The 20,088-nt window shown below is 32.5% G+C and overlaps 2 protein-coding genes across 3 annotated transcripts in view; one reads left to right on the forward strand and one right to left on the reverse strand.

Moving 5' to 3' along the window:
- LOC111051707 overlaps window positions 1–20,088 on the reverse strand; it is a 514,958-nt gene that overhangs the window by 108,699 nt on the left and 386,171 nt on the right. The gene's annotated exons all lie outside the window — the stretch shown is intronic.
- Window positions 7,841–17,764, forward strand: LOC111054597 (farnesol dehydrogenase). The gene is made up of 6 exons (XM_022341649.2): window positions 7,841–8,267; window positions 9,264–9,432; window positions 12,167–12,296; window positions 13,194–13,323; window positions 13,984–14,133; window positions 17,545–17,764. The coding sequence occupies exons 1-6, from the start codon at window positions 8,136–8,138 to the stop codon at window positions 17,584–17,586; spliced, it is 753 nt and encodes a 250-aa protein (XP_022197341.1). The 5' UTR covers window positions 7,841–8,135; the 3' UTR covers window positions 17,587–17,764.

Genomic DNA, 20,088 nt, shown 5'->3' on the forward strand with positions numbered 1-20,088 from the left:
ATCACATGCTTCAATCAGAACCAGCTTAAGAAATATTAGTATTTTGCTTATCTTATGTCTTACGAAATTTTCACTTTTCATGTTACGCTTTCTATATAAAGAAGACTTATCATTAAACCTAATATGGTTGTCTTCACAATATCTTGTGATGAAGACAAATAGTCTATATCGTCTCCTTCGCAAAATTTGCAGTGCATCATTACGTATATCCTATGCCGCAGAATAAAACTACAATGTTTTTCTCTTATATCTCATCCAGTGTAAAATTACCATGTTGGAAACTTTCAACTTGTATTATCAAAGAGATGCTTTACTTTATACATTGCTCGCAGTCGTTAATGCGCTTCCTTTGTTTTGCAAAGATGACTTTATGTGACAATCGAGATTAAATTCTCCACAAAGCGCCAGAAAATAGATAAGAATTCTGCGTGCGCTTTTCTGCTCTTCTTATCAAATGACTGTTTTTGCTTCAAAACTTCCGCCAACCATACACTTTGAATCATTCTCTCCTCCTCTTAATTTCCGGGTGATAGCGCTTACAAAACTCATTACATATTTTTGCTCTGGAAGATTTTGAAGTCTCGGCTCATATCTCCACAGCTGAAGTACAGTACCGGTACCGTAAAAAACTGAACAAGCAATAACAACAGAATACACACAAGCTTCATTTACTTTAGATTTATTTTCTTTGAAATAACATTGAAAATATCACTTAGGCTACAAACTTGGAATAATTATTATCGACAACTGTTCATTATGGGGAGCACTTTTTGGGCATCTCTTTTCATCCAACAACTTTTATTCTGGTGAGATAAGAAAAATGCAGTAGATTAATGAGCATATAACACATTGATGTGCAAGTCTTGTATATAGATGCAACATCAACCATTTCTCCTGATGATTGATTTTAATAATTCCTAATTCAATATCAAAATAAACAAGCTATATCAAATTAAAAATCTATCCTGTTGCATATATTTCAAATATCTGAGTCTTATATCAGCTACTCATTAGGATGACGACAAAAGTCACTATCACATAGAATACAGATCAATTTCAATTTATTGAATAACTTATTGTGTACCGTATTTCTGTTTCAAATCATAAGAGTGGCCTATAATGTAGAGGTGGGATAAGCGTGTGGCAGTTGTGACAGGAGCAAGCTCAGGAATTGGCGAATACATAGCTGCAGCTCTAGCGAAACAAGGAATGACTGTCGTTGGAATGGCTAGAAGAGAAGATAGATTGAAGGTTTAAGTTGAAGAGTTTTCACTGTGACGTGTGATTAATTAATTGAGACATTCCCAATAGCTCAGTCAATGAAGACAATGATGCACAACAAATAGGGGAAAGCTAAATTTTTGCAGGGTGTTAGTATGTAGCCTACAGCACATAGCCTGCAACCGAAGAGTCCTCATTATTGTTCCACCGCTTGTTTCCCCCACCCCTTAAGAACCCGCCTGGAATGATGAAAACACTGGAATGTTGTCAGAAATATCACCAATTTATTGTGACATACATGTTTGAACACCAATGGTTTCATCTTCAAAGTGAAAATTCAAAAACAACAACGGTATCTGAAACCCTCCCGGAATTCGAAACTACTATAGTTCCGTAAAACAAGTATATCTCGGTCCAAATAAAGATATTGATCTGACTTTAAGCTTATCCTCATAAGGATGAATAGATCTACGATTTTTTTCTCAACAGTTCATCGTATATCTATTGTTCAGGATGTTATTCCCATACAAAGCCGAAAATTGGGAAATTTCCACCTCATAATTTTATTATATTGTCTAATAAAAGTTTATGCTTCCGTTTTTCGAGAAGTATGTTTTGTATAAAAGTTAAAGCTCGTTTTAAGATCTTCATAATGATGTATCCTTAGTCAAACGTTTTTGATGTCCTATAATATTAATAATTATTGTCCTGTAACACAATGTACAAAGGTAGCACAATTTATTGTATAGTGCACAATGTATGTTTTTTCGCGCTAGATGCCCATTTGAGTACTACTACCACCAACAGGTGTTTTAGGGAAAATTATTAATTAAAAGTGCTTTTCTCTGTTCTCAATGCCACCCACCTCGGAAGCCTTTAAAATTTAATTCGTTTATTTCACTGCATTTTTACAATAATTGGTAATACAAATACATACATTAAACATAATGGTTGAACATTACAATTGGTAATACAAATACATACCTTAAGCATAATAATTGAACATAGATAATAATATTAAGCATGTAACAGAAAAAACCACAGTGCATCCCTCTTTAGGCTAAACCCGTGTTGAGGGATGTCTCGCTCTCTAGTTGAGTCAACTTAATTATAATACAACAACAATTTTGCGGTATCATACAATAAAGTAAATTTTATACAATAATCAGTGTGCTTTTCACAAGATGGGATTATATTTGATAATAGAGTATTGCATTTAGTCACAAATTGTGGACCAGGATTTTTCCTTTCACGTACATTAGATTAAATTGAGAATAAATAGCTTTGAAATTATTAAGGTGAGTTCAAAGAAGCCAAAGATTTTAAGAAATTCATTTTCCCACCGGAGCTCAAGCAATTTTTCAATCGGAAATGAAATAAAAAACATGTAATTGTTAAATAATTGTAGTGAATTTCATCCTCTTTAAGCCATGTAGTCTCAAATTCGTCTTCATCCACTCTGTTTGATTAAACTTGAACATTATAGTGATGAGATAACATCTCATTTCACCTGAAAAGATTACATCTCATTTCACCCAATGAGATGAAATCAGAAATTGTCTGATAAATAATTAGTAGACTCTTGTTCCAATTTTTGAGTACATACGGTAGGCATATGCATTAGAAGTCTAGAATCGATGGGGGATTATGGGATAAATGACGGCCATATAATAAACATTGGTAGGTAAAATATCAAAAACCTCTTCCTGATACGACCATACACCTTTCTCTGGTTGGAAAGTTGGAATCATTCATCGCTCTTATCATTTTAGTTTATTTAGCCTACTCAGTTTTTACATAGGCCCATAACCTTCATTTGGATGGAGAGGGTGTTAGAAGCGACAGTTCCCTCTGATATTCAGTAAGAAAAACTTCGCAAAACTACGTTTTCGAAACCTAGTTATTACGAAGATTACCGCTGATCACGTACGTATTATAGTTTAACGTACGTAGTAAAATCTGGTAACAGATTTATAGTACTTGAACACTCCTAGAAGCAAAATTTATTATAGTGATAAATGGTAATACTGATAATCAAATCCTTCAAAATTCAACAAGTATGAATAGAATTCTATAATATAATAAAGGAAAGAATCGGCTTATACAAGTAGGGGATAGGAAATTCACGAATGACGCATCATAACGTCTAAACTACTGAACTGATTAACTTCAAATTTTGCATATAGATTCCTTATTTATCGAGGATGGTTAAATAGGCTTATTTTCAAGACTTCAGTTGCTCAAGTTTTCAATTAGGCTAGACCCTCTGTGGAGCACGGGTTACCTGCTAGTTGATAATAAATGATAAGATGATCCATAACTATTAAGGAAAGCAGGAACAGAGAAAGTTAATATCTTGTTCATAGCTGATGAATTATTAATAGTTCAATTTTAACTGTTTTTCTACATAGTCTTCATTTTTAAAATGGAAAAAAATGAAGATTCATCAACTCATTTTTCAATCATTCTTCTTGGATTTGTCACAAGTAGCTTGCAGTAGGCCTAAACGTCATTGTTATTCTATTGCAGCATAGTTTTTCAACACAGTACTCCCTTACCTGGGTGTGCCATGTACGCTGCGTCCAAAAGGGCTGTCATGACTATTTCTGAAGGTCTTTAGGAGGGAGTTGGCTCTATCAAACTCATTAATTAGAGTAACAGTAGGTGGAGTTGGAACTAAATTGGAAAAATGATTAGCTGCACACAATATTTTGTATGAAGCATCCTATAAATAGCTCTCTGTTCTATAATTTTCCAATGCTCATCACTCTAGTCACTTGAGATAATTTATCACTTAATTTTGATGTATTGAATGGATTGATTTTTCATACTTGATCGAATTCATTTCCATATTCACTGCAAGTTTATAAATCCAGTGAATCATTTTCCTCAATATCAACTTATGATTATCTAATGTTAGTACCTTTGTGAGTTAAAATAATCCAGTCAAGCCCATGGTTATTAAAGTTCATCACATTATGTGTACGTTAATGCACAGCCTGTGCACAATCCGATGATTGTGTGGGTATCATACAACAAAAAATCCAATTCACTGTTTAGTACTAGATTGTCATATTTGGAGAGAATAATATGCTATTTCTGAGTTACAGTAGTCAATCAAAACTTGTGAATTGCCTTGAAACATGTCAATCTATGATCATTTCTTATGTAATTTCAATCTATGTTCAGATAGAACCTGTCATAATTATCTCTCTATAACATTTTAGACTATTTTTCCAGGCTTTATTATCGCCACAAAAATTTTAGAACTTTCCTATATGACTTCGATACTACCTCCAGATATGAAGTTCTTACAACCATCTGATGTAACAAGAGCAGTCATTTTCTGTCTTGAGGTGCCAGCTCATTGTCAGGTAATCTGTTTTTGTTTTATTGCAATTCTAATTAGTTTGAAAAAGTAATCACACTGTTGAAATTGAATACTCCAATACTCCTAAAACTGAATACTCCTCAATACTCCAACAAGAGTAAGTTTTTTTTCAAATATTTACAAGTAACACAGTGTCCAGAACTTCAACAAAGTTAATCACACTGTCTCATTAGGAATGAGGCATACTCCATTTGGAGAAATTGTACAGAAATGGAGCCTATGTGTTGCACTCTTGATTTGAATAATTGAGTTGACTATCTCGATGTAGTTTCATGACAGTGTCTTGTGTTTTTGGAAGTGAAAATGTCTTTCAAAAAAATAGTTCACATCATACCATAATTGTCAGTCAAATCATTATGAGAGTTGAAAAATAATTGTTCCAGGAATAACTTTAATCTTTTCAAGGATGAAGAAGCGTAGAAATAAAACTATTATTCAATAAAATGATAGAAGCAATTATTGTATAATCATTTTTGAAAAATATTCAACATTTACAATTCACTATTGAGAATGAGTTGATATTAGGCTCAGTTGCACAAACACTTGGTTAAACATGAACGATAGTGGGCTAGATAGAAGATTTTTGCCTGTCGCTCCAAATTGCTGCTGAATTGATGCGTCAGTTTGCTTCCCGATTGGATCTACCCTTGGACAAAGTGTCGTATCAACGAATACAAAACACGAGGTAAACAATTAACTTTTTCAAGGAGAAGGAGCGAAGACTACTATGTATGAAACAGTTTTCTTTGCTTTTCAGATGAATGACCTGACTCTTCGTTCAGTGGCTGAAGATGAGATGAAAATCGTAATGTCAATGGAAAGGCTACATAATGAGAAAAATCGAGAAAATATGCAAGAAATAGTTAAAATTATTAAAATAATAGTTACATCTGTGATGAACTCGACACCTTCTATGGATTAGGTTGAAACTAAACCTATCAGAATGATATGAGTAATTTCTATTTTATTACATTCTCCATGCTCAATATGCATAATTTTTCTGAGATTTCACATTCCCTTGTACTGCTTGTTTATATTTAATTATATCAATAATAGTTATTCCTCTTTTGAATCAAATTTCTTAATAAAAGTATGTTCGGTCAATAATTCAAACAATGTGATTGAATTCAAAATATTTTTCATGCAGCTTTATGATTAAAATTGGATATCATGCAAATAAATTATTATTTTAGTGTAATATACTATGTATAGTGAGGTCCACGTTATAATGACAGTATGTTATTTGCAATGGTTTTGCTATCCTTGTCTATTGTTCAACAAAGCAGTTGGCGCTATCTCTTTCACGCATTGCGATGTTGCCACATCGTTTATCAACAATGTAAAAATTCAACTAATTGACAATAATTTTTATCTCAATCATGAAAATATATTATTACATATTTAAAAAATATATTTTCTTGATAAATAAAATATAGTTAACTATTTTTAACTATAATGAACAGTTACATTCATCATATATACCAGTATCAGCTGTTTGGGTGGCAAGGCTGAGATCTGGCAACCCCTTTCTCCTATAGTGAGGTCCACGTTATAATTGCAGTGAAGAAAGATAGGAGAAAAACGTTGCCAAGTCTCTCCATTTTGCCACTGACTGTACACAGCTGTTACTCAATTCATCCCATTAAATTCAATCTAAAAATAATTATTTCCTTGATAAAATAATCAATCTAATGTCAAATATATCAAGAGAATATATTTTTTCATAATTTGATTCAAAAATTTGCTTTTATGACTGAGATCAGATTTTTATTTTTATACAAAACCTGAAATGGCGGCTAATTTAAAAAGCTGTGATACAACAATATGAATTTCAAAACAACAGAAATTGAGTTATTTGGTAGGTATTCTATTCCAATTCCCTTTAAAAATAATGGAAAAATAGAAATCCTATTCAAAAATAAGTAGTTTCAATGGATTAATTCTGAAATGACTTTTCAATATTATTTATACCGGTACGAGTAGGTCTAACCTATATGGGTAGGTTAACTTAAGCATGGATGAAGTCTAGGATGGTTAGTTATCAACTTTTAAAATGTCATTTCAGGTATTTTAATTTGTGTTTCTCATAAGGTAATTTCAAAAATTATTTCTTTGTTTCAAAAATACATTTTAAATCAATTATACGACTTGTGTACTCAAGTATTTTGATAGAATGAAGAAAAAAATGGCGGCTGAGAATAATGGTATGTTGAGTTTTGTACAGTCACTGTCAAAAGTAAATATAAAATATTCTGGCAAATAGACAACATTGCAAAGCGAGAGAGAGATAGTGCTATCTGTTTTGTTGTATGATAGAAAAGTACAGCAACAGTATTGTCAATCGTACACTGCCATTGTAATGTGGACCTCACTATATCTTCCTACACTGCCATTATAACGTGGACCTCACTATAGACAGCAATATTATTATATACACATGAACAAGGGAAATATACGGGAATGCAAAATGTGAATATTTTTTCCCACATATACGATTCTTTGTGTGTGGAGGTGTTTTGAATATTAGAATAGCGTGAAAGTAACTAGCATGAGAGAATAATGAGCTACTTTACAATGAGATACTGTCTGGTACCATACTTCAGAGAGAAGTACTGAAATTGATTCATTATATAAGAACTAATTGAATAATTTTTGCGTCATCGCAGCGAAAGGCTTAGAGAAAAAGATTTCGAGGTTAGGTTTTTGTATCTCTGATTTTTTTATGCTCATTTTTCTACGCTGCTCTATTTGAGGTTTAATCATTCTTTTACATTCTTCTATCATTATAATTTTTAATTTTCCAGTGATTTATTTATTGTTATTGATTTTTTCTTCTATGTTGGAAACCTCTAGCTGATGACAAAAAATGCATTATGAACATGTGTGTGTGTGTGCTTGATTAACATGCATGTTCAAACGTTAGTGGCCAGCCTGATAGATACAATAGCTTGTACATGAAAGAGAATCTACTAATAATTGAACATTACTAATATAAATAAAAATGAAGTATTATTTTTATGCTGGAATGTATGGATTGAATAAGTTTTATATTGATCACTCATTCATATTAATTGACATTGACAGTATAAACATGAAATGATTTGGTACTAGTGCGTAATTTTGAGTTTCCCTCTTTATTTCAAAAACATGCGCAGAAGGCAGAAGTTTCAGACTCATGTTGAAACTGTTCGCAAGTGATCGTAAATATTGTTGAAAACGTGATAAGAATTTATCTATCGCTCATTTATGACGTTCATTGTCGTATTTCCTGGCTTTATATTTTCAGAATTTAGAACCACTTGAGAATTAGAAGAAATTTGGTTTTGTTTTGTTGGTAGTGTTTTATCACCTGTTTTGACAAAACAAAGTTTTAGTCTGCGTTTGCTTTGGTGTTGGAGTTGGAGCTGTTGGTTGCTACTTGAAAGGTTATCTTTTACTGATAATAACTTATTGTCAAATTTTGTGTAGTAATAAAATTATTCAGTAATTAGTCCTAAAGTTGCAATACTATAATTATATAAGAATGGATCGTTGGATTGGCAGAGTAGCTGTTGTAACTGGGGCCAGCTCTGGGATTGGCGCTGGTATAGTAAAAGAATTAGCGAAAACTGGAGTTACTGTTGTTGGGGTTGCAAGGAGAAAAGAAAAAGTTCAGGTAAATATATCTATAAAAGTTCATTTCTCTAGCTTATGATAATGAAAACTTTGCAACATAAGTTAACTTTAGCCTACTCCTCTAAAATAAATAAGGTATTCAACAACTAAGTTGGATACCTTGAAGGTATCATAATTATGATTATGAAATATAAAATATTATTATGATTACCTAGGCCTAAATGGATGCGTGTATGTTGAATTGCACGTCAGATTATGTATGAACAAGAAAACAAAATATAGAAAGAGCCATTGAAACATGTTGTTACTTGTCGGTAGCTGCTCACACTAAACGCAGTGTGAGTCTTTCTATTGCTCTTTCTAGATTATTTGTTCCTTTTCTGTTTGCTTGATCATGCCTGACCACGCTTGCACTTGCACATAGATTTCCTATCCTAGACCTAATTAATCTAATTTCAATTTTCTATCCTAGTCTAAAAGTACCATAAACCAACTAATTCTCTTTGTCCAAGTTCGAAATGAAATAGGTCTATTGATGCACTTTCCATTTGTTTAAATATTATTTAGGAAAAAACTTAGAACCCGCTTCCCTTTTTCAACTAGCCTACCTATTTCTTAATCAATTGCCGTACATAAGTTAAGTTATGCCTATGATGTAGCCTATTTACTTTTTTTTGAAAATTGAAATAAAATTCTCCAAAAGAGAATAATTTGATTTCAATCCTTTTGATACTACTCTTTCTACTAGCCCATCTTTGTAATATACCTAATGCTGAGTAAGAAGGATAAATAATTAGTACCTACTTAGGACAATGGCAACCAAACAAGCACTTTTAACTCCTACTGGCGTACAACTGTTTCACTTATGCCAGTAGTTCTTCACCACCAGCCGTATTTTACAGATAGTTGATACAAATATTTAGAATAATAATTATTGTTCTCTTTCTAATTGTCACAAAAATGTATTGTTTTTGTGTTTTGATTAAATAAATTAAAAATTTTATCCACCAGAATGGTTTGATTATGGATTTTATAGGAGATTGCTGACCAATTAAAGGGAGAAAAGGGCAAAATATACGCTGTGAAGGCAGATATAACCAAAGAGGAAGAAGTAATTGAAGCATTCAAATGGATTAAACAAAACCTTGGCGGAGTAGACATCCTTATCAACAATGCAGGCATCACCATTAAAACAATGATTACAGGTTAGTATGAGGGTATTTAACTCATCAATATGATCGCCGATAGAAGAAACTTTTGCATTTTAATAAATTGTCGTCAACTTTGGTTTTGCTATCCTTGTCTATCATTCGACAAATCCGGTGGTACTATCCTTTTCTTGGTCCACAACAATGCCAATTAAGTTTTTGACAGTGTAGAAATATAATTAATCAATGGAGAGAATCGGCATCGCTATTCTTCTATCTTTATCCACTGCCATTATAACGTGGACCTCACTATAGTCCATCGCTCGATAATATGGCTTATAGTTTAATCCGCCTATGCTGTCGAGTCAATATGATTCAGCTCGGTGTGATCTCATAGTCAAGTCTATCCATGCTATCAAATAAATTTCATTGGTTTTTTATATTTTCGGTGCATTATTCTGACAGTTCGGGTCTTGTCGACGATGTATCACCATTAGAGCGAAAATACAGTTCTTTATTTGTAAATAAACGAGTTTATCTGTTAATCCAGCCTTTTTACTTTCCAGTGATGCCGCCTGTACTATATGGACGGATTAGTAAAGTTTTCGAATAAGTTGTTCAGTTTATTTTATTTATTATAGTTTGTTTTGTAGGTACTGTACTTACTGATTCCTATTACCGTGGTCTAACTCTGAAAACGTGAATTTACCTGAAATAAAACAAACACTTCATTATTACAAATAAATTTTGTTTTACAAAAATTCTATGTTCTAAAATAATGCATAATTTTAAAGTAGTCTAATTACAACACCTTGTTTTATGAATTTAACTAATAGTGGAACAAATTTAAATGTAGATACCCTACGGTAGGTTACATAATCGTCTCTTCTTGCTATTAGAAAATAAATTAGACCCAACTATATCATAATCAACTGACTCATATAATGATATTTACTCTGCTATGTATAAGAGTAGGCGTTTTTCTTGACCGCTGAAATGAAAAGTTCAATACCGGAAGGTGTACGGTAATGTGTTGGACAAGAGATTGAATAGCCTAATATCATTGGTGTATGCTAGCTATGTACCGATCCGAAACTAGTAAAAATATATCTGTCTGTGAATGACAGTTCTACACAATCGACCATTATAACTCTCCCTGTACTATAAAGACTATTATTGTTCTAGATCCGCTAAGAGAGCAAATTCTCATGTTTATTATTCACTACAACAACGAAGATCCATTTATTGTGCCCACTTATCTTTCAATGTGTAAAGTATGTACAAGATTCAGAACGAATAATATCCATTTATAGGTTCTGTACCTTTTTTCGAGTACTTCACTAAACCTCTTCATGTCTGGTATTCACACCCTGGATGAAATCCTTGACGGTCTTGCTTTCTGACATATATAAAAATGTTGTCTTAGTCTATTTTCACATTTTGGTACTTAATTTTAAATTTATTTTTGCAGTCGACCATGACTCAAGATAAATTTACTGTAAAAGTAGATAAGGCTATTATATAAAAAAGGGAGATTCAAACTTTGGCACTCAATGTACTTATCGTATTCTATTTACGCTTCACTTTCATTTTTATATTCATGAAAGAACAAACATGTCAATATAAATCTTAAGTTTCAATCTCACTATGGTTAGATCGAAATTGATAGTTAATCTATATAAAAAAGTAATATTTATACTTTTTATAAAAATCAGGAGACATTCTATTATTGAATTTGAGCAAGCCTATAAGTTTATTTTCGGAGAATAATTGATACAATTAGAAAAAAAGTCCGAACTAAATAGCTAAATGAACTGGTAATTTATGAGGAATAAAGCACTTTTTGAATTGATTTGAATTTGTCCATTGTTTATTTTCAAAATGTATGAATTCAGGGTTACTTTATTTTACTGTTCATTTTTATTATGTTCATATCATTGTTTAAAAATGTCCATTCATATTTCAACTTGTCTCGGATTCCAATACATTGCAACAGTCTTTTGATGATATTGATTTTATGTGAATGTTTCGCTCATTCCCATCTTGATAAATGAATAAACTTTGAGAGGCTGAGCATCACGATAAACGTGTTAAGATCTTGAGGAATGGAACCTTGGAACTATTCATTCCAAGTGTCAATGGTTTCTTATTGTGGTAAACAATCAAAACAAGTTTTCAATGTGTCTCCAGCAGCTTTTCATTTACATAACTAGTCTGGCTAAAGTATCTAAAACGTATTGAGCTTTTTTGAAATATTTAATTTGATCAATTGAACAGAACTCATGTTTCAATCTTCCATTCTTCTAATGTTTCAAGTAGCCTAAATTAAATTGAAAAATAAATAGCATATTTCTCTAGCAATATCAAATATTGATTGAACTTGAAAATAGAATGATGGTGTGTAACACAAATACTCCATATAATGACTAGTATTTTTCTTTGTAGAAGTATAATATTTTATGATTGAAATTCAAATTCTAATTCATTAGTTGATCGTTTTGGGATATCATCCAATAATTCCAATTCAAATTCTACCTCAGACTACTAAGTAATTGCTCTACTGGAAATAATTATTCTCTTCATATCCTCACATTCTCTTAGCGATCTAATTTACGTTTATGATATAATTCATGTTATATTTTATAATCTTGTACAGGTCTATTTTCCCCAGATATGGCTGAATTCACCAAACTTATGTACGGGGCTCTGTCCGCTTATTTATGAGAAATACCATTTTTCATTCAAAATTCTCGATTTTTTCTTATAATTGATATTCTAAAATAATTTGCAGATGGTGAGATGGAGAATTGGAATAAGATGTTCCAATTGAACGTATTGTCTTTATGCTCGTGCACTAGGGAAACTCTAAACTCGCTCAAATCCAGAGGTCTTGATGATGGTCATATAATAAATATAAACAGGTAGCCTACATTTAATGTGATCCTAAATCAACATATCACATACTTTTAAACATCATTCAGCATATTCAGAGTCACTTAAAATTGCTGCATTTAAGATGCAGTTCACAATATAACACTCCAATAAAATTTATCTAACCTCATTATTTTTAACACCACATTATTATCTCGCTTCATATTTATTGCTCTACACAGAGCGTCTCAATTCTTAACATTCTTTGTTATGTGCACTATTCCATCGAACTACTCCTCTTATTCACTTTTCATATTTCAAATTTGAACTTCCTTTTTCTACTTATACCAAGTGAGCTTGTCGGCGGGGTTGATCTGCTGGTCTCTGGAGCGTTTGACACCGCCTTGTTCGTGAGTTCGAATCCCGCCGGTGGCATGGTCGTTTGATCATCTCATCAAATCACACTTGCACATTCCATTAATCACGCACAAGCAAAATGCTTATGTGGGCATCATCCGCAATAAAAAAAAGCTTCTTCCTCTATAAGGTTCTACCCTGAAAAATGCTTTATATTCGTTTCTATTCGAGTGTTTTACAAATTTGATTCGATACTGTATTTTCAAAGTTCTAGTTCGCTTTTCTTATGAAATAACTGTGATACATACAGTTAAACTCCGAAATCCATTAATCTTGTTCGATTATATCACGAATTATTACTTGGATTTATGTTGCTTTTCGTCGTCTTTCTATGTTTGCCGTCCATCATTCGAGTGTCAGATAAGCATACAATGGCTTTGTTTACGTTTGCATGAAATTTCTTCAAAATGTTTTGTCAATTTCACAAACATTGTATGTTCCATGAACATCATGAGTCCTCTAGGATTCATCTATTATGAGAAGGAATGCCTTTGATGGAAGTAATCTCACTGGTATGTTTTGATGTGCAGCATTTCAGGTTTACGGCTGACTCCGAGGATGGGCAACATGGTCTATTCTGCAACGAAATTCGCTGCCAAAGCGATAACTGAAGGCCTTCGCTTAGAGCTGGCGGCAGCCAACTCCAAAATTAGAGTTACAGTGAGTATCGCAGTTTCATCTGGGACTTGCTAGAAGCATGCAATAGTATTCATTTGCAAATTAGAGAATGATAAAGTTGTAATTACACGCTTCTTTGACTCAATTTATTTGTTCATTTCAGACGTTTTTCAACGTTGGTGTATGAGCAATTGTTCATCAAATCTTTTGTACAATAGAGTTAACCTACAGAAAAATGTTTCTCTGCATTGCCAAGCTAATTGGAACAGAATGATATAAATCTTTTTTCTCACTACTGTTGGTACTGCGTCATGGACAGACCGTTCAAATAGGTGAAAAACGTGAAATTCCATGTGGTAGAGGCATCGTGAATAGTTGCAACCTCTGGTCTACATGCGGCCATTGCATCACTGAATTTTTCATGCGAGAGGTAAGGAACTTTGCAGTTTAATATTCTCGCCTCGAATACCGATGTTTATATTATTTTCTATCTTTATTTCTGGACTGTTTTCAAAGTGAGAGAGAAGAAATGGTATGTGTGAGTAAGAGAGTTGGTTCCAACTATCTCCTTATTTACAGCGTTTGAGGGGCCAGAGATCAGAACTAATCACGAGGCATCTACTTGAATTTTGAAAATCAAATATAATCCAAGAATTCTATAGAAAGTGTTCATTCTTATAATGTTCGGGAATAATTTTGCAGAATCTATGTCCTGGACTGGTCCAGACGGAAATATTCACTAGCGGCGGATGGGGTGAAATGTTCGAAGATCAAGTAGGAAAAGCAGTTTTGCAGCCCAAGGATATAGCTGATGCGGTTGTATTCGCGCTCTCTGTTCCACCTGGTGTTCAGGTAATTAGTTTGTATCTTCTATTGGAATTTAATTTTGATATATCCTCAAATCAAATCGTTACTGCAATTGAGTCAATTTAATTATCATCCATCCCGTTCAATTAATCAAATTAAGCTGAGCCTTGTGTTTTCTGCTGCTGAATATTGTGCATCTGTATGGCTAAACAGTCCTCACACTCATAGAGTAGAAGCACCACTCAATAATACAATGAGAATTATTAGCGGATTCATCAGATCAAAACCTACTGAATGGCTTCCAGTCCTAAACCACATACCACCACCAAACCTGCGTCGTAAGAATGTTCTTATTAGAGAATTTGATAAAATTGCAAATAACCTGGACCTGAGTACATGAGGATATTGAAAATGCAAATAAAACCCGCTTGCGATCAAGAAAGCCACCAACAAACCTGCAATTGACACTGCCACAGAACAAAACTTCAGTTTGCATAGTGCATGGCAGCAAGAGTGGATTTTGAAGTAGCGAGATCAAATCCCATGGTTCTCTCATAAACCACCAAGTTTTGGCTTACCACTGAAAGCATGGTCGACTCAGAATTAGAACCAAACAATGTGCGGACCCCATAAATGGGGCAAAGTACCATCAACTTCCTGTGAGTGTGGGGAAATGCAAACGATTGACCACATAGTGAAAGAGTGCCCAATCACGGCCTTTAGAGGAGGAACAGAAGAAGATTTCTTGATGGCAACTCCAGATTCAATAGCCTATCTGAATGGACTGGATATACAGGGTGGGTGAAAAGTCCGAGAACGGCTTAATATCTCATAAACAAAGGTAATTTGATGGTGGGTGTGATTGGGGATCCTACTAAAATTGAAAATACTACTTTTATATGACTTCAGAAATCTGGTCCGCCATCTTGGATCTGCTATTTTGAATGCAACCTATTTTTTTAATAGGAAGGTGGTCATGTGATACATGATTTCGATACGGAATTTAAAGACAAAATGAATGAAATGAATATCTCAAACCGTTTCGAAGATATTCTCATTATTAATCAATACTATTCAAAGCAGAAAGGGAAGAAAAAGTATGAGAACGGCTTTGTATCTCATGAAAAAATGTGATTTCAAGGTGGGTGTGATTGGGGATCCTACTTATATTGAAAACTACTTATATTCGCATTATTAATCAATACCACTTATTTATTATTTTAATTTCTGATTTGCATGGTATTGATTCATAATGTGAATATCATCGAAACGGTTTGAGATATCGATGTGCGGTTTTCGTCATTCATTTTGTCTTTAAATTCCGTATCGAAATCATGTATCACATGACCACCTTCCTATTAAAAAAAATAGGTTGCATTCAAAATAGCAGATCCAAGATGGCGGACCAGATTTCTGAAGTCATAGAAAAGTTTTTTTTTTAAATAGCAGAAGATGGCGGATCCAATTTTCAAAGTCAAATTAAAGTAGTATTTTTAATTTGAGTAAGATCCTCAATCACACCCACCTTGAAATCACATTTTCCATGAGATACTAAGCCGTTCTCATACTTTTTTCTTCTCTTTCTGCTTTGAATAGTATTGATTAATAATGATAATATCTTCAAAACGGTTTGAGATATCGATATGCGGTTTTCGCCATTCATTTTTTCTTGAAATTCCGTATCAAAATCATGTATCGCATGACCACCTTCCCAATTAAACAATAACAAAGTTGCAATCAATATGGCGGACCAGATTTTTGAAGTCATAGTAAAGTAGTATTATCAATTTTAGTGGGATCCCCACCATCAAATTACCTTTGTGTACGAGATATTAAGCCGTTCTCGGACTTTTCACCCAACCTGTATATATTTGAATAAATTGTTTTAGTCACCAGTTTTTTTTACTTTTTGTTTGTTTTTTATGTTTATTTTTATATCTTGAGACAAAGGATCATTCCCATAATATTATGATCCTGAAGAAGTGAAGATGGAAATGATTACTGATTGATGTCTTGGAAGCCATACGCTAAATAAATAGAATGAAAAAAGATTACATTTCTTAATTACATTTCAAATTTGTCAGTTTTAAATTGGAGTAGTAGTTTTTATCTCTTGATAATTGATGAGCGTGATAATAATAATGTTGATTTTGTATTTTTCAAAGTGTACAGTACTCTCTACTATACAATTGAAAATTGAAACGATTTTTTCATTTGTTACCAGTTTGAATAATTTGTTATGACGATGATTCAAAGCTAGTTTCAAATTTTCAATATTTATAATACGTATTTAAGCAATACCTACTATTACTTAAGTAATAGTAGGTATTGAATTAAGTGCACTTGAATATCCCCCTCCTATACTACAGCGGTGATAAGTATGAAAAAATTAAAAGTTCAGCTCTTCAGTTAGTTGTTTGTCATGATATTAATCATTTGCGAAATGGGTGTTATTTGAATAATGGGGCTTGGAAAACAACTATTTTCTCTTATTGTTTTGGTTGAAATACTAAGCTTAGCAGTGTTTTTATCTAATTACTTGGCTATTTGCCATTGTGCAGGGATTTGTGTTGAGTTGAACCTGTACCTTTAGCCAACAACATGTACCGGACCAGTCTGGAACATTCACCCACCTTAGAGATGGATCGATAACAGAATATATTTGCACTGTGTATCCTACGAAAGTTATAATTCGCATTGAAGGAAATAACTGATTGGAAAATAATCCACACAATACTTCCTACTTGAGTGATAGAGCATATTTTTTTAAATTCTCTTTGATCCCGAATCATATTTATAATATATTTCGAATAATAACGGCATATTGCCATTAAAAGCAAAACCAAACTCCCAACCAATTCCCCTCTACCTTTGAATCGTAATCAAGCAGAACCTTTCAGGCTATGTCGTGATGCGTAGATGAACTGAAATCGAGAGGAACTGAGACCCTACCTTAATTCGGTCAGCATTCCACATCATCTAGTTTGAAAATATATAGTTATCCAATTACTAAAATTTTGATTTTTGCCCTTATCACACTGAATAATTATTGAATATAGCATGTTATCAAAGTAATAATTACTTTGAAATTAAGTAGTCAATCATGTTTGTAAATTAAAATAGTAAGTAATTAATCATTATCGAGTAATGTACTGCTGAAATGTTCATATTGGTTTCCCTTTAGAAACTTTCAATCTCCAAGTAGACTTTGGATCTACAAATACTGTGCTTTAAATTTAATCTAAAGCAAATAATATAGTTCTTACTTTTAAGAAAACTTTTTATAATCAATATTTTAGAATATTAAATAACTAAACTTAGTTATGTATGCTTACCAATGTAAATAAATAAAGAGTATGATCCTAGTAGTCCTTGATTTTTTTTTTTGATTTTGATGAAAGTTCATGAGAGGTATGTTAACTAATATTAAATATTTTTCTCCCAATAATTTTTCAGATAGCGGACGTGACTGTTAGACCTACTGGAGAAGGCGTCTGAATCAATGTAATTGCCTCATCAATCGATGATGGATGTAAGGATAACATTTCAATTTCATATTTTATCTCTTTCTTCTGTATGAATTTACTATTTGTTACTGATGATATATAATGTCAAATATGTTGTACTTGTTTCATATTTGTTTTGAAATTTCCAAAATAGAATATATTTTTCGCAATTCACTTTGATTTAATTCACCTTTTCTGGGTTCCGTATTAGTATCATAATAATTACACTCGAAATACTCCAGATTAAATCTCTTAAAGAGTTTATACACTCCTTCACTATCAGGTATCAGCTATGAAAATTCTCTGGATATCAGATTTGATTCTTGCCTATGGTGCTATGCTTGAATTCACATTTATCTTTATTTAGAAATAGTATGTACTATAATGTTGCGTTCGTTTGCTATAAATCGTCAGTCTTTTTACTAATTTTATTACTGCTTAAACATTATACTAGAAACGTTTCTTATAATTTCTTTGCCCTCGTTATGCATTTTACTATTTGTGTGATTACTAATTGTTAGTGGAAACAATTACTATTTCTTAGTGGAAAAATTATTGAAATTATAATTTACAATAAAACGTATTCTATTGTATCCTATTATATTCTAAAAATCATATAAAATCAAATATATTGAAAAATCATCTTCATAGTAGCAGAAAATTGATAACACCAGAGTGGTGAAGAGATCCTGTTTTTAATATTATTTGAAATATTCGCCCAGTTGTGCAGTATCATCAGGTAACAGGATGGTCGCTCGTAGCGTTGCAGCTGTCTGTTCCCGAACCGCTAAATAACAAACTTTAGTGAGCTGTACTTTCAAGAAACTCTCTCCTCTCTCCTATTTCCATCATAAATTCCTTTCTTCAATGATTCGACCCGATGATAAATTTCATTTGAACTGTTTATTGGAAAGGGAACCAGCTCACCAGGTATGAGAGACTTTCAAGATACAAAACATTGAAACGGTATTTTTATAGCCAATCCAACTTTTTCTGCAATAGAACTACCAGTACTATTGTTTCAATGTCTTCAGTACTCAAGAAAATTACGACTGCAGGTACACTTTTATGAAATACCAAAGTATCATTTTTATGAAAATCAACATAAATAAACAGAAATTATAATGTTATCGGAATAGTTATTGGAAATTCATAAAATGCAGAGTCTACAATAGAGAACCTATTTTCGAAACACTTGTTTTATTGTTGGAGTACTTAAGTTTAAAAGGAAAGACATGATCACATTCGGCTCATTTCCGATTAGAGATTGGATTACCTTTATTCAAGAAATTTAAAATACGATAATGAGTTTATGAAATAATTATAATAAGAGAAAATGTAGTTTTTTACAAGGTGTACACTTTTGATATTGGAATTACCACACTGATTAGGGGAAAGAAAAGTATTCAACTCATGATGAAATAGTAAATATTTTACATTTAGCTCAGTAAGAAGCGCAGAATTATCATCTTCATTGGCAAAGAAACTCAAATGTTATTATTTAACCTCCATAATTAGTTCTATTCTGTATCCTGTATCTATATGTCAAATTCCCACTCAAAATATTTGATCCATAACATTCACATAATAGAGTTCTCTTCTGCAAATTTCATTGATCATTTTTTTAGTCAACTATACACAGATTCACTTAAAAGATTCAGCGTTCCTCATAAAAAGGTGCGTACAGATTTATGCGCCACGAATAAACGCATTTCACTTTTCATCAGCTTAAATGCTATGCTTATTCTATCTGTATTTGTACAGAAACAGTAAGAAACAGATATAATAAGCATATCATCAGCTGATGAAAAAAGCGTGTTCGTGGCGCATAAGTATGTACGTAAATTAATATCAAATCAATTCCAATTCTTTCACTCCAAATTCCTACAAAATATTAACATAAGTATAGAACGACAAGTTCACAAGAAACGTTTTCAATTCAAACGATGCTGATAGTTTCAAGTGAATCTCACTTTATGTTTGTTCAAGAAATTGAATCAACCATTATGCACACTTTTTGCGGATATACTTCTCTGAACACTATCATGTCTTATTCATACATAAATATACATTTTTACATACTCATACAAATTTCCGCAAGGAGTCATATTATTACAAGGTCTGTGTAGTGGAACTCCTCTTCTGTTATTATACGATTATGTAATAGACTATGTTATTATATTATGTAACTTTTCATCTTAAAATGTTTAATAGAAAGGTTATTTACTCAAATACATTTTTATGACGGTGTAGCACATAGAGCCTTGCTTACCCAATCAGTTTTCTCACAGATTTTCTCCAATATTATGTTATCGTCTCAGAGTATTGATTGACTTGGAAATATTTGCTGTTTATTTGGAAGATGTAAATATGGAACTTTTCGCTTCAATGAACCAGCCACAGTATTTCAAAGCAATGCTCTAATTAAAAATTTCTGTAATAACTTGGAACGAAAACTGCAACAAAGACACACCATTGTATTTGCTCAAGTAAC

Source organism: Nilaparvata lugens, chromosome 1 (genome assembly GCF_014356525.2).
Source record: "Nilaparvata lugens isolate BPH chromosome 1, ASM1435652v1, whole genome shotgun sequence".
In the NCBI taxonomy this organism is placed as follows: Eukaryota; Metazoa; Arthropoda; class Insecta; order Hemiptera; family Delphacidae; genus Nilaparvata; species Nilaparvata lugens.